General features: G+C 43.8%; 1 protein-coding gene across 4 annotated transcripts in view; it reads right to left on the bottom strand.

Moving 5' to 3' along the window:
- Positions 1–10,605: 10,605 nt before the first annotated feature.
- Positions 10,606–13,372, bottom strand: part of LOC120995510 (multidrug and toxin extrusion protein 2-like) — a 104,647-nt gene continuing 101,880 nt past the window's right edge. For all 4 annotated transcript variants that reach the window (XM_040424772.1, XM_040424776.1, XM_040424774.1 and 1 more), the window contains exon 17: positions 10,606–11,594. In XM_040424772.1, the coding sequence (XP_040280706.1) occupies positions 11,350–11,594 (245 nt within the window). In that variant the 3' untranslated portion in view covers positions 10,606–11,349. The remainder of the gene's footprint in view (positions 11,595–13,372) is intronic.

Raw genomic sequence — 13,372 nt, forward strand, 5'->3', positions numbered from 1 at the left:
CATGGGAGGGAAACCGTTGGACACACTCCAAGAATGAGTGCCATACCCTGTGCGACTGTCCTCCAACACCACAGCAAGCCATATTGTGGTGGGGAGGCTGGCCAGCAGTGTAGCATTCCAGAGAACACCTGCTAGCTGGCAGCAATGGGACCATTGGCTGGCAAGTAGTCAAGTACTATTCATGCAGGTCCTGCTGCAGGCTAAGGGACCTCTGTCCCAATAGGTGTTAGCTGGGCTGAAGGGGGCAGGATAGCGGAAAGGTCCACCCTGATCAAGCCTCAGCCTCAGGGAATGTAAAACCTCTACAGTACCTGTCCTCTATGAGGACAGGAAGAAAACTGGTGGGTGGTAGTGGAAGGGGCCTTTTAACCTCTGTTTTTCTGTCCCTTCAGAGGTCAATAGTACATCTTTCTGTGGTGAAGTAAGTGTACTTTCACACTAGCGTTTTTCATTTCCGGCATAGAGTTCGGTCCTAGGGGCTCTATACAGGAAAAGAACTGATCAGGCATATCCCCATGCATTCTGAATGGAGAGTAATCCGTTCAGTTTGCATCAGGATGTCTTCAGTTCAGTCGTTTTGACTGATCAGGCAAAAGATAAAACCGTAGCATGCTACGGTTTTATCTCTGGCGAAAATAACTGAAGACATGCCTGAATGCCGGATCCGGCATTTTTCCCATAGGAATGTATTAGTGCCGGATCCGGCATTCAAAATACCGGAATGGCGGATCCGTCCTTCCGGCCTGCGCATGGCAAGACCGGTAAAAATGTGAAAAAAGATACAAGACGGATCCGTCTGTCCGCATGACAAGCGGAGAGACGAATCCGTCCTTGCAATGCATTTGTGAGACGGATCCGCATCCGGATCCGTCTCACAGATGCTTTCAGTCTGTCGGAACTGCCCGCCGAATCACACTGCCGCAAGTGTGAAAGTAGCCTAATGGAGGACATCCTGGAAATATTATTTGGGCACTGTGTACTATAGATAGATAAATAAAAAAAACGCACACATACATACAGTCCTGATCAAAAGCTTAAGACCACTTGAAAAATGGCAAAAAATCATATTTTACATTGTTGGATCTTAACAAGGTTCCAAGTAGAGCTTCAACATGCAACAAGAAGAAATGAGAGTGAGACAAAAAAAATTTGGGCATTCAATTAATTGAAAATAACGATTAAACTGAAACAGGCTGTTTTTCAGCTGATCAAAAGTTTAGGACCACACCTCCAAAAAAAAAAACTAAACCCCCCCAAAACAGAAATCCAACTTCCAAACATGAACTCAGTAATGAGTAGCTCCACCGTTATTGTTTCGGCATGCTTGATGCAAGCGTTTCCATGAGGTGAGTGGGAACATTTCTCCAAGTTGTGAAGACGGCCGCACAAAGGCCATCTACTGTCTATTTTCATTAAATTGAATGCTCAAAAAATGTTTTGTCTCACTCCCATTTCTTCTTGTTGCATGTTGAAGCTCTACTTGGAACCTTGTTAAGATCCAGCCATGCTAAATATGATTTTTTGCCATTTTTCAAGTGGTCTTAAACTTTTGATCAGGACTTCCCGCGCCCGATCGAGTGGTCCGCAGGTGTGCAGCATTCAGGTGATTCTTGTCCATCGCCCCACCCCCATTTCATTCTATATATACCCTGCCTATGCATTATATAGTACCTCCTGACGAAGCCGTTGAGGTGAAACGCGCGTCGAGGTCTCGCGCCCAGGGCCGGTCTTTCATTTTGCCACCATGTCTTCAGGTACGTCCTATTCTTAGCGCGGTTGCATGCTACTTGCGGGGTGCCCTTGTATGTATCCACGCTGGGTCCCTTGAACTTTGGTGCATGTTAGTTATGGTTTGACTTCAGCATAGTGATTTTGTATTTACCATATCACTGTTTTTGGCTGATTGTGACATCTACATCATACCGTGCATGCCTGCTACGACTCTGGGGTTACTATATCTGGCCTGTGGTACTTGTGTACCATACCCTTATTAGGGAGACCATATATGTGATATTTATCTGGTTGCCCAGAGTCTTAGCTTTTGCTTTATAGGTCGCACCTGTTTTATGCTTCACATTGCGCAAGAACTGTGCTCTATTTTGCGCAGTTCTATGGTGGTTCCTATGAATTTACTTACCCTGTGCTTCTCCGTGTACTGTATTACATCCTGTTGTTCTCCATTATTTATATTTTATAATAAATGATATCTTTTGATATAAACATTCCACTTGTTTGGCTTTTAGTTTACTCTGGATGTGGTACAAGTGGTCATTATAGCTGTCTAAGTTGACAGAGCTGCCTTTTTGTAGGTTAATTGTATTTATATATATTCTCAGGCAATTCCTCATACATGGATTTCCGAGCACGTGACAAAAATTGGTTGTCACAGTTGGGAACAGTATTTGGGGATACTACGGCACAGGACACGGAGAAATGCGATAGCAAGGAACTTAAGCTTAAGATCAGAGAGGCCCTGAAAAAACGGACCAAACTGTGGTGGAATAAGGCCGCATTAGAGAATTACCTCAATAGAAATATCATACCACGAGGTCTTAGGGTCCAAATATTTCCCACGTTGGAGGGGGAGGACCCCACATTTACCACCAAATGGGAGGAAACCCTCACTAAATGTTCTCAAACCCTTATTGAGCTGCTTATTGGGGCGGATCGCAGAGCTTTGGAGGCTGTGGAGAAGGACATTGACGGCCACAAGGACGGTATCCAGTTACTCCTGACCAAGGAAGAACTGGAATCATTTGATAAAAGTCTAGAAGACGATCTTGCCAAGTGGGAGCGTGAGATTCAGTCTATTAAAACTAAAAAATTCCAGAGAGATCTGGGGGATTACCAACAGAACAAAGTATTTAGGTGGCAACGTAGCAACCTCAGACCTGAATCTCGTTCACGTTCCCAATCTTTGGTGTCTTCAACATCTGAAGAAGAATGTGGCGCTCCTTTTTTAGAAGGACGCCCGGCCGCGGTACGCGGTCCGGATCCCGAAAGGGGAGGGTACAATCTACGCACCCCAGTATACAAACGGAAACACTGGAATGGGAATGGCCGAGGGAAGAGAGTACAGAACTGAAGGTAATTAACCTTTCTACCATTAGTCTCACTCTAACACAACAGCAGGTTCTGCAGAAGGGGCTATCCTTTTCCCCAGTGGGTAGATTTGACTATTTCGAAGTGGTCAAAGATCTGGAATTATTTGCCCGTAAACTTCTATTTAAGAAGCATTTTGGTCGGGGTCACGACGCGACTGCCTTGATGTCTCCGGCTGAGAGGCAGGCGATTCGTGACCTGGAATCCCTTTTAGAGGATCAGATGGCTATTGTACCCAGTAGGTCCCCCATACATCTGCACAGGCGCTCACGTACATTCCCCCCTAAAACATTGTGCCCCGCAGTGGATGTCTTTGTGAAACTAGTAAAACGAGATCTAAATATAGACCATGTACACATTGGGAAAGACAACTTGACTCGTTCGCAAAGACAGGCACTGAGGGAGTTACAGGATTTGAGAGATGTGGTTATTAAACCCGCAGACAAGGGGGGTAATGTCGTGATATGGCCTGTGCAGATGTATGAAAGAGAGGTCTTTAGGCAGCTCAACAATAAGGAATGCTACCGTAGAATTGAGAGGGACCCCACTACACTTTATAAAAACGAGCTGGATGACATTCTTGCTGAAGCCTGTGATCAGGGTATCATCACTACTAAAATGATGGAAGGGCTGAGAGTGGACTTCCCGGTCAAAGCTACCCTATATTTGCTCCCCAAGGTGCACAAGAGCCGTACCCATCCCCCCGGGCGTCCGATCGTTTCGGGGATCGGCAGCTTGTGTACCAATGTGGGTAGGTTCATCGATTTCTTTCTCCAGAAAAGTGTAGAAACCCTTCCTTCTTTTGTTAAAGATACCACGGACATGCTGAGACGGTTAAATGGGATTCATGTGGACCCGGATGTGGTCCTTGTTACATGCGACATTGAGTCGTTATACACGTCTATATACCATGACCAGGGAGTGCGGGCATCTAGATCCTTTTTGACCATGTCAGATTATGACAATAGTATGATTGAATTTATTCTGACATTGTTAGAATTTATGCTCACGCATAACTATTTTTTATTTAAGGACCGCCTCTTCCTACAGCTCCAGGGGACAGCTATGGGGGCATCGTGTGCCCCCGCATATGCCAACTTGTTCCTGGGGCTGTGGAAGAGAGAGATCGTCCAGGACACACCTGGATATGATGCCGCACTCCTATGGTCTAGGTATATAGACGATGTGTTTTTCTTATGGCAGGATACCATTCCGGCCTTGGAAAACTTTTTGGCCCGTCTCAACCACAACACACGCAATATTAGACTTACCTGGAAATATAGTCTTACGAATGTCGAATTCTTGGATATAATGATCACTAAGGGATCCGACGGTTATTTGTCTACTGATCTTTTCAGGAAGTCCACTGCCGTCAATGCCCTTCTCCACGCCTCCTCTGCTCACCATCCCAATACGATTCAGGCAATACCTACAGGGCAGTTCCTGAGAACTCGCAGGATCTGCTCCAGTGATAAGCAGTTTGAACATCAAGCCGGCATGTTGACACAACGATTTCTTGAAAGAGGTTATCAATATAATACCATACAGCGGGGCTATGAAAGAGCCAAAAAAACATCTAGAGACTCCTTGTTGGTGAGTAGAGTTCAGAAAAGGGATAACCGTGACACATGTGTGAGATTTATTACCCCGTTCAATACGAAATGGAGGTATATTCAGAATATTCTGAGGAGACATTGGTCGGTCTTACACACAGATGGTGATCTGGCGGTATGTCTCCCCACATATCCCCAGATCACGTGGAGGCGGTCACGCAATTTGCGTGACATCCTCACCAAGAGTCACTATGTCCCCACACCCAGGGGGGGTATTTTCGGTAGTAAGGGCCCCAAGTGGGGGTCCTTCTCTTGTGGATCGTGTGCCGCCTGTAGGTATATGATTCGTTCTACCGCTTTCAGTGACTCCTCAGGCCGAAAAGACTTTAAAATCGTACACAACATAAACTGTAATACTGAGGCTGTGATATATCTAATCACATGCCCATGTAATCTTTTTTATGTTGGTATGACAAAGAGAGCCCTAAAAACACGGGTTTTGGAACATGTGTGTAGGATTCGAGCAGCGGCGGAAATCCCTGAGAGGGATTGGGAGTCACTGCAGGCGGTTCCACGACACTTTCGCAGGTTCCACGGGTCCGATCCAGGGGGATTGACGGTGAAGGGTATTGACAGAATCCATCTAGGGTCTAGAGGCGGTAACATTAAAGTGGCTCTACTCCGTAGAGAGACTAGGTGGATTGTCAACCTTGACACCGTCACTCCGTACGGCCTTAATGAATCTAACAGTTTTTCTTCCTTTCTATGAATATTGCGCGAATTTTATTGCGGGGTATATTTTTTCTTTTCTTCTATTATATTGTACTTTCTATAATATTGTTTCATGTTTTCTTTTGAGATCATACTATTTATTTCCGTGTGGGATTGGTGACGATGGACAGAGCTACCTATTGCGACAACATGACCGCCACAAGAGAAGATGTTCGTCAAGATCTCCTAGCAACATATTCATATGATATTCTATCATTCTTTAGTACACACATATGGCGGGGCATTACTTTGTGCTTCGATTTTATATGGGTAGTAGATCTTTTTGGCATATTCTAGCCAGTGAGACCTTTTGCTATGACATTGTTACATTTTAAGGAGGTCTTGTTAGATTTCTGACGTGCCTGGTGCCATATGGGCATTGCCATTGTTTATATTTTTACCCTTGCTGCTTTTTGTCTTGTTGGCTGGGGGTGTCTCGGTTGACCCCGCCGGCGGCCTTTGCCGCCGGTGGTGTCACCCCGGCCACCCCTTGCCCCTTCAGGACTCTGTGGATCTTGTTGTTATCTGTGTCGGTCGGTGGGTTGGGTGTGCCTGGGGTGACACCGCGGGCTGCCAATTGCTGCCCGGGGTGCCACCCATGTCGCCCCCACCCCTTACCATTATCCTAGAGGGTCTGCATTATATAGCGCTTCACACAGTATCATCCTTTGCTATGGGATGATTCCCTGTACTTGTATAGATCGTTTTATTACACATATCTGTCAGGTCCACATGTTTTTCCTGTTTTACGGTGTTTTCTCCTTGTACACATGTATTTGTTCTGTTATATGAGAGACTGTATCATTATGTATAATCGAGTAGGAAATGAAGAGTGCATCCAGTTATGGGCTAATTATGACCTAACTTGTATTATTGACCCACATGATCTGACTGGATGCCTTTTGGAGTATGTAGAATAATGATTACATGTATACCATTGACAGCACTTTCCTGCATATATATTATGTTTTTATTTCACTATTCTTTTTCTTACTCACTATATAATCAGATCATCTGTATGATCGCTATAATGATACTGCGATTCCATTGTTATGGACCCCCAGTACATCACATGCTTTTTATGTATTTGCCACGGAGTTACGCTATAGCTAGCCTTTCTCATGGTTCCATTTATATGGACCTCGTATATGTCACTTTTTTACTTGATATGTCACTATGTGTGTTGATCACGCAGTTATGTTATTTATTATTAGATCTATGATCACGTCATTATATTTTTTATCATTATTTTTTTGATTTATATTAGATATCTACTGAGGGGTTTCTCCCTATATGATAATTCCTGTGAGCGTGGGACCCTGTGTGGATGCAGCGGGTACGTGCCTGTAGCATTGTGGCAATTTTGTGATCATGTCCCATTATCTAGTTTTTTAAGAGCGGCGGATTGCGGCTTACCTGCGTTCCACGGGGGCCGCGGGGTGCGCATGCGCTGGGCGACGCCATCTTGACGCGCTCCGTGACGTCTGTATGTGCCGCCGCGCATGCGCGGTGCGCAGACGTGGACGCGCTGGGAGATGGCGCCGTCTATCATGGTGCTTCCCGCGCCCGATCGAGTGGTCCGCAGGTGTGCAGCATTCAGGTGATTCTTGTCCATCGCCCCACCCCCATTTCATTCTATATATACCCTGCCTATGCATTATATAGTACCTCCTGATGAAGCCGTTGAGGTGAAACGCGCGTCGAGGTCTCGCGCCCAGGGCCGGTCTTTCATTTTGCCACCATGTCTTCAGGTACGTCCTATTCTTAGCGCGGTTGCATGCTACTTGCGGGGTGCCCTTGTATGTATCCACGCTGGGTCCCTTGAACTTTGGTGCATGTTAGTTATGGTTTGACTTCAGCATAGTGATTTTGTATTTACCATATCACTGTTTTTGGCTGATTGTGACATCTACATCATACCGTGCATGCCTGCTACGACTCTGGGGTTACTATATCTGGCCTGTGGTACTTGTGTACCATACCCTTATTAGGGAGACCATATATGTGATATTTATCTGGTTGCCCAGAGTCTTAGCTTTTGCTTTATAGGTCGCACCTGTTTTATGCTTCACATTGCGCAAGAACTGTGCTCTATTTTGCGCAGTTCTATGGTGGTTCCTATGAATTTACTTACCCTGTGCTTCTCCGTGTACTGTATTACATCCTGTTGTTCTCCATTATTTATATTTTATAATAAATGATATCTTTTGATATAAACATTCCACTTGTTTGGCTTTTAGTTTACTCTGGATGTGGTACAAGTGGTCATTATAGCTGTCTAAGTTGACAGAGCTGCCTTTTTGTAGGTTAATTTGATCAGGACTGTACATCAAAGGTTACTTTGCTCTGGGGGCTAAAAGCTTGATAGGAAAGGATTCTTTTATGTAACTTGTCCCTAAAGCTTCTGGTCATTGAGGTGTTGTCTTCATGGATTATGACATTTGGAAACCCCAAGGTTGAACTAAACTATGCAGTTCTGTAACCATGATCTTTTGAATCTAATTTTCAACATTTTCATGCTTTTCCCCTGATTGTGCTTAAAGCAGATTTGTCAGCTTAATATGTATTAAGGGGACCTTATTTCAGCTACTGACCTGTAGTACAACACACCCAAATGGCCCAAACATTGTGCCATTTGGTTGCTAACAGCACTGAAAGAACACACCAGACTCATATGAATTTGGTTGTATTAACGAGCAGACCTTTTACCCTGCCTCCCTTCAGGACGGTGATCGACATGCTGATGTATATAAGTATATACACAGGAGCCTGCCAATTGCTTTCCAAGGGGTAGGGTAAAAGTAGGAATTCTGCTCATGAAAACAGGACTCAAAGTGCACAAATTATGCTTTATGCTGCCCTCACCACATTCCAAAAAAAAGGTGTGTGGTGCAGGTGTTGCTCAAACAGGGTCATTGGCCTTGGCAGATAACATTTACACCAATTTACTGAAGTAAATAACTGAAATCTATGCAATTTGTCATAAATTAAGTGCATTTCTTAGTCTATTTTTACACTAGCGTTAATATCCTATAACGCTTCCATTTTGTCCCCATTCATTGTCAATGGGGACAAAACGTAACTGAACAGAATGGAATGCTCCAAAATGCATTCTGTTCTCATACCGGAGAGCAACCCGCAGCATGCTGCAATTTGCTTTCCGTCCTGGGATGCAGAGCAAGTCAATGGGGACGGATCCGTTTTCTCTGACACAATAGAAAACGGATCTGTCCCCCATTGACTTTCAATGGTATTCATGACGGATCCCGTCCTTGTTATGTTAAAGATAATACAACCGGATCCGTTCATAACGGATGCAGATGGTTGTATTATCAGTAACGGTAGCGTTTTTGCTGAATCTTGCTGGATCCAGCAAAAACGCTAGAGTGAAAGTAGCCTAAGGCTGTTGGATTCAGCAAAAATGCTAGTGTGAAAGTAGCCTTAGGCCTCATGCACACAGCCGTGTACCGCGGCAGAGAGCGGTCCGTGGTAACCCGGCCGGGATTCCTGCTGACAGCAGGAGCGCACGGCGCCATTGGTTGCTATGACGCCGTTCGCTTCATGCCGCCGCTGCACTATAGTAATACACACGTATGATCTATACGAGTGTATTACTGTACAGTAGCGGCGGCATGAAGCGCACGGCGTCATAGTAACCAATGACGCCGTGCGCTCCTGCTGTCAGCAGGAATCCCGGTCGGGTTACCACGGACGGCTCTCGGCCGCGGAACACGGCCGTGTGCATGAGGCCTTAGGCTGTTGTGTGTGCAGGAATGTTCTGTTTTTTTTTTTTGTTTTTTTATGCAGCTTTTAAAGCCAAAACTAGAAGTGAATAAAAAAAAGCAGTAGTATCTTTATAATTTCTGCAACTGCATATCAGTTCCATTTATCTCAATGGCACTGTTTTTGTGAGCAAGCACATGGATTTCTGCAAACCTCATTCAGAAGAATGGTACAAGAACACAATGGTCTAAAAAAAATCTGCCACATGTGTGTGCAGAAATTTGTGTGCTCTCTATAAAAACATCACCGTTTGGATCTAATTTTCAGTGGCAGACATTTTTGCTACTAGATTAAATATGGAACACAAATTAAAAAAAAACAAAAAAACGTTTTCCAGGCAAACATTCAAATTTATTTGAGATCACTCTCTAGGACATTTTAAGTAAAAAATGTAGCAGAAAAGACAGATGTACTATAAAATAGTACAAATGTTAACCTTGGGTATAATATAAATGTTTAATATACTATTTATAGTAATTACAACATACACATTTATAGCAAAAACACAAGGTAGCTTTATGGGAATTCACAAGTGCCCATTTTTTATCCCTGAAGCTGCATATTGTGCAGATACATCTAAAGGTACAGTACCTCAAACAGTCTTAGTTACTGTCATCAACGTCATTACTAAAGTTAATGGGAACTAGCACCCGCCTCATAAGCTTCTGTTGGAGGCATTTGGTTGAAGTTTCTTCCACTTTTGATGTTGAGGGTAATGCAGAATGCAATGAAGAAATGTTATAGTCTTTGTGCTATAGTAACCTTAGTACTACTCCTAATCGCACAGGTACAGCAACAGTGACATCAGCAACAGAAATATGCAACAACTGCCTGTCACTCATGTCAACCGTACAGTACTCATCACTGGTCCACAACATGTTAAAAATTGCCTATGAAACATGAATAATCTGTTTTCAAACAGTTATCAACAGCTCCTAACAGATCTCTGACTAATAATGCGTTTCAGACTGTGTTATTTTTGCCACCAAATTACTGAAACCCTGGACAAAAAGAGAATAGTGCAAATGTGGGCAGAAACTTGTATACAAGCACACCAATCAAAAACAATAATGTAAAATGTTCAATTTTTGGTACTTAAAGGGGTTATCCCATCTTAGACAATGGGGGCATATCGCTAGGATATGCCCCCATTGTCTGATAGGTGCGGGTCCCAGATAGGTGCGTGGCTCGAGGACCCCGGGGTCCGTCCACTACCAGGCGCAGCTCCCCACCTCTCCAATTGAAGCGAAAGGGAGCGCACTGCGCAGCCACCGCTTCCATTCATTTCTATGGGGCCGACGTTAATAGCCAAGCCAGCACTCGGCTATTTTCGGCGGCTCCATAGAAATTAATGGAGGGCGGCTGCGCATGCGCAGTGCGCCCTCCTCAACTTTCTACGCTCCGTTCTCCTTGTAGGTGCGGATACCAGAGGTGGGACCCGCACCTATCAGACAATGGGGGCATATCCTAGCGATATGCCCCCATTGTCTAAGATGGGAAAACCCCTTTAATAGAAAAACTTCTAGAGTGTAAAATAGTTTGATAAATGTACTTATAGTGAAGTACATTTCACATCATCTGACATGTCACTGGGAATACAGTTGTCAAGACTCTCACTGACATGGCAACAGGGCTGGATCACTGGATCTTCTATTGATATAAATGGTAAGGAGAAACACATGCAGCCCTATTGTTCTAGCAATCCGTGTGTGTGGGGAGGGGGCAGTGTCTCAGTTTATTTGATTAAACCAATGACATATAACTTGTCTCTGATCTAATTAATGGAGAAATTGTACCGTACACTGTAGGTTACTGGTGCTCTGCGGAACAATTCTTCAATCCATGACAGTAGGAAGACTCAGCTGCACACAGTGTGCAGTGATACGGGTAATTTATTTAAAATTTATCCATATCACTAGCTCTGTGTACGGCAGATCCTTTTTACTATTGTCTCAGTGAAGTTGTGTCAGAAGACATGTAATGGAGAAATTATTCTAAAGACTGGAATTAAAATAGAAATTATTTCATTAACAACTGTCCTTTGTACTCCAGAGTGGCCCGTCACCTGAACATGGACTGCAGTATGGACAGGGTGGATTCTAGACATTGGCTTAACTCCGTTTATGGCTTCATGACCACTCTATCCGTTACCAGTAAAAACTTTAATTATGATCCCAGTCAGCAGCACCACTACAGCTAAACAGACTACTAGACCCCGCCTGAAAATCAGCTGTCTTGTGGAAAGGACCTCGCCAACTATATCGGAAGCCTCGGATGGATCATCTTCAAGAACCAGATAATCTGAGTGACTTTCACTAAAAAAGACATCTGGCAAGATGGCGGCACCTGCAGTTATACTTTGATCCACAGCAGAATATTCATCATCTAAACAGATAGAAAATACATACATTAAAAATGTTAATCAGATGCAACCAACTCATCTTACAGAAGACTCTGTAACAATATGTCAGAAATAGCTTAACATAAATAACATAGTAAAGATTTTTTTTTTAAAGTTGCATAATACACTATGGGGGGGGGGGGGGGGGATTTATCATGCCCTGCACTCCAAAATTCTTGCTTTGAAAAGTTGCAAAACAGGGACCTTAGGATATAGAGCTGTCACACAGTGCAGAGGGAAGGAGGGGGGATGCGCGGATCTGCACTTGGTAAAACACGAAGAGACCATCTCCTGGGCACTTGCAGCATCAGCAGGTATCCCTTTCTTGGGACGAAATTACCCACAAAAGACATCTTGGGGTTTAATCCACGAGAGCTTGTTTTTTTTGAGGGACGGGTTAACATTTTCATATTTTGCAGTACATACAACTTTTTCATCATTTTTTATTGTTTCCATTATTCGTGATAATTTTACAGTTAGGGCACTTGATCACATGATCGTTCATGCAATACACTGCAATACTTCTGTATTATGCTTGTCAGCATAATAATCACTGGAAACCTATTAGAACCCATCTCTGGCAGAGCCTAATGGCTATACAAAGATGGCAAACCAGATGGGCTTCATTGCATTTGGGTAACAGAAGTGCCTTCTCTTGACCACGTCATTTAATGTCTTAAAAGATAACCAACTCATCCTGTTTGTGTTAATCTTCCTTGAATTACTAGTAAAAAAAAAATGATGTACTAGAAAGAATTTGATAATTTTATTTGGTTACATAACGGTAATTTATGGTAGTTTAAATAAAGCCATATTTATAGGTCATTTACTAATTGGAGTTCATTGAGAAGTTTGAAGCCAAAAATAATACAAAATTAAAGAGGACCTTTCACTAGAATAGAAAATCTAAACTAAGTATACAGACATGTAGAGCGGCGCCCAGGGATCTCCCTGCACTTACTATTATACCTCGGCGCCGCTCCGTTCGCCCGGTATAGCCTCCGGTATCTTCACATGTTAGGCTCCACCCAGTGGAACCTGCCGGTGTCTCCTTCTCCAATGCTGTAGCGCTGGCCAATCGCAGCGCTCAGCTCATAGCCTGAGAGTTTTTTTTTTTCTCTCAGGCTATGAGCTGAGCGCTGCGATTGAGCCTAACATATGAAGATACCGGAGGCTATACCGGGAGACCGGAGCGGCGCCCAGGGATAATAGTAAGTGCAGGGAGATCCCTGGGCGCCGCTCTACATGTCTGTATACTTAGTTTAGATTTTCTATTCTAGTGAAAGGTCCTCTTTAAGCCTTTCAAGATGCAGTAGCGCTTTAATCAGCCAGAATCAGATTTCTCTCCAATCCTAACTGTGCAGTATAGTTTCAGTTGTCACTAACTGCAGATGATGTGGGCTTAGCTGCAGAGTCTGTGCCATCCCTATGCCGTACATAAACACAGCTGAAGTGGAAGGAGCTGTGTTAGACACAAAAGGTTTTCAGTATTTTCAAGGGTGATCCAAAATAGCTGTTTTCCAAAAGGCATAAGACTGTCTCTTGTGCCAAGCCAATGTCTGACGCTTAAGTTACCAAGTTATCAGCAGGTAGGAGAACTATTTTTAATACTTTTTTCCATTTCTCTACAGACTCTCACAGGATCTCCACAAGGAGAATACCGTAAGTACCTTTCATAAAACAGAAGACCCAGGTAATACTACCTGAGGCAAAACTAAAATAATATTCATGGCCTGGTGATAGCCTTCATGTCTGTGAAACC

The sequence above is a fragment of the Bufo bufo genome, chromosome 3, assembly GCF_905171765.1.
Source record: "Bufo bufo chromosome 3, aBufBuf1.1, whole genome shotgun sequence".
Taxonomy (NCBI): Eukaryota; Metazoa; Chordata; class Amphibia; order Anura; family Bufonidae; genus Bufo; species Bufo bufo.